General features: G+C 64.4%; 1 protein-coding gene across 1 annotated transcript; it reads left to right on the forward strand.

Moving 5' to 3' along the window:
- Positions 1 to 338: 338 nt before the first annotated feature.
- Positions 339 to 892, forward strand: LOC113942632 (class II histocompatibility antigen, B-L beta chain-like; the record flags this gene model as incomplete). Its single annotated transcript, XM_027633729.1, has 2 exons — positions 339 to 605; positions 830 to 892. Coding segments are annotated over 2 exons (330 nt in total), but the record flags the coding sequence as incomplete, so codon positions are not given.
- Between the last annotated feature and the right edge of the window lie 333 nt (positions 893 to 1,225).

A 1,225-nucleotide genomic window follows, 5' to 3' on the forward strand; every position in this document is an offset into this window, starting at 1 on the left:
GGGAAAGGGGTGGGAGAGGGGGGCAAGGGGGTGTGGGAGAGCAGGCAGAGGGGTGCCCTGGGGGTCCCTGGGTGTCCCTGGAGCCCTGGAGCGGTTCCCTGGGGCTCTGGGGGGGTCGGATCCGCAGTGGGGAGGTCCCCAACCCCCCTGTCCATCCCCGGGGGGCTGATGGGGGGGTTCCCCCCCAGCCAAGAGCCGGTGCTGGGGTGTCCGTGGGGCAGAGGGGGGTGGGAAAGGGGGGTCCGGGATGGCCCCCTGAGCTCCCAGCCTGCTGTGGGGGGCTGGGGGATGATGGGGGGTTGACGGGGCACCCCCTGACCCGTGTCCTGCACACACAGGGGTTTTCCAGAAGATTGCAAAGGCCGAGTGTCACTTCATCAACGGCACCGAGCGGGTGAGGTACTTGGAGAGGCACATCTACAACCGGGAGCAACTCCTGCACTTCGACAGCGATGTGGGGGTCTATGTGGGGGACACCCCGCTTGGGGAGATCCAGGCCAGGCATTGGAACAGCCAACAGGAATATCTGGAGTACAAACGGTCTGCGGTGGACAGATGCCAGCACAACTACAAGGGTTTCACCCCGTTCCTGGTGAACCGCAGAGGTGAGCGTGGGGCAGAGCGGGTACTCTCGGCCATTCCCCGGGAATGACCCTGGAGCCCCTCAAACCTTCCCTGGGAATCACCCCAGACCCCTCAGCCCTCCCTGTGCCCATCCCGAGTCCTTTTGCCCCTCCCAGTACTTCCCAGTCCATCCCAGTCTCTCCCAGTCCTTCCAATGCCCCCTAGTCTCTCCCAGTCCATCCCAGTCCATCCCAGTCTCTCCCAGTGCCCCCCGCGTCTCCACCCCGCTGGGGCCACCGAGCTCACGCCCCTCAGCCAATCCCAGCGCGTCTCTCTGATGACGCACCAGTTGCCAGGCAGACCCAAACCAAAGAGTTCCCTCACCACGACTCAGCCTCCCAGTCCCGATCGCTTCCTTCCCAGTCACTCCCAGTCATTCCTAGTCCACACCAGTCACTCCCAGTCCCTCTCGATCCATTTCCAGACCCTCTCGTCCATTCCCAGTCGTTCTCACTTCACTCCCACATCTCCCAACTCTCTCCCCAGTGCTCCCCCAGCCCAGCCCCTTCTCCCCCACTCGATTCCCAGTTCCTCCCACTGCCATCCCAGTCCCTCCCAGTGCCATCTCAGTCCCTCCCCATGCCCTCCAAGCCCTCTGCCC

Source organism: Corapipo altera, unplaced genomic scaffold, assembly GCF_003945725.1.
Source record: "Corapipo altera isolate COAL_440 unplaced genomic scaffold, ASM394572v1 25622, whole genome shotgun sequence".
NCBI lineage: Eukaryota > Metazoa > Chordata > Aves > Passeriformes > Pipridae > Corapipo > Corapipo altera.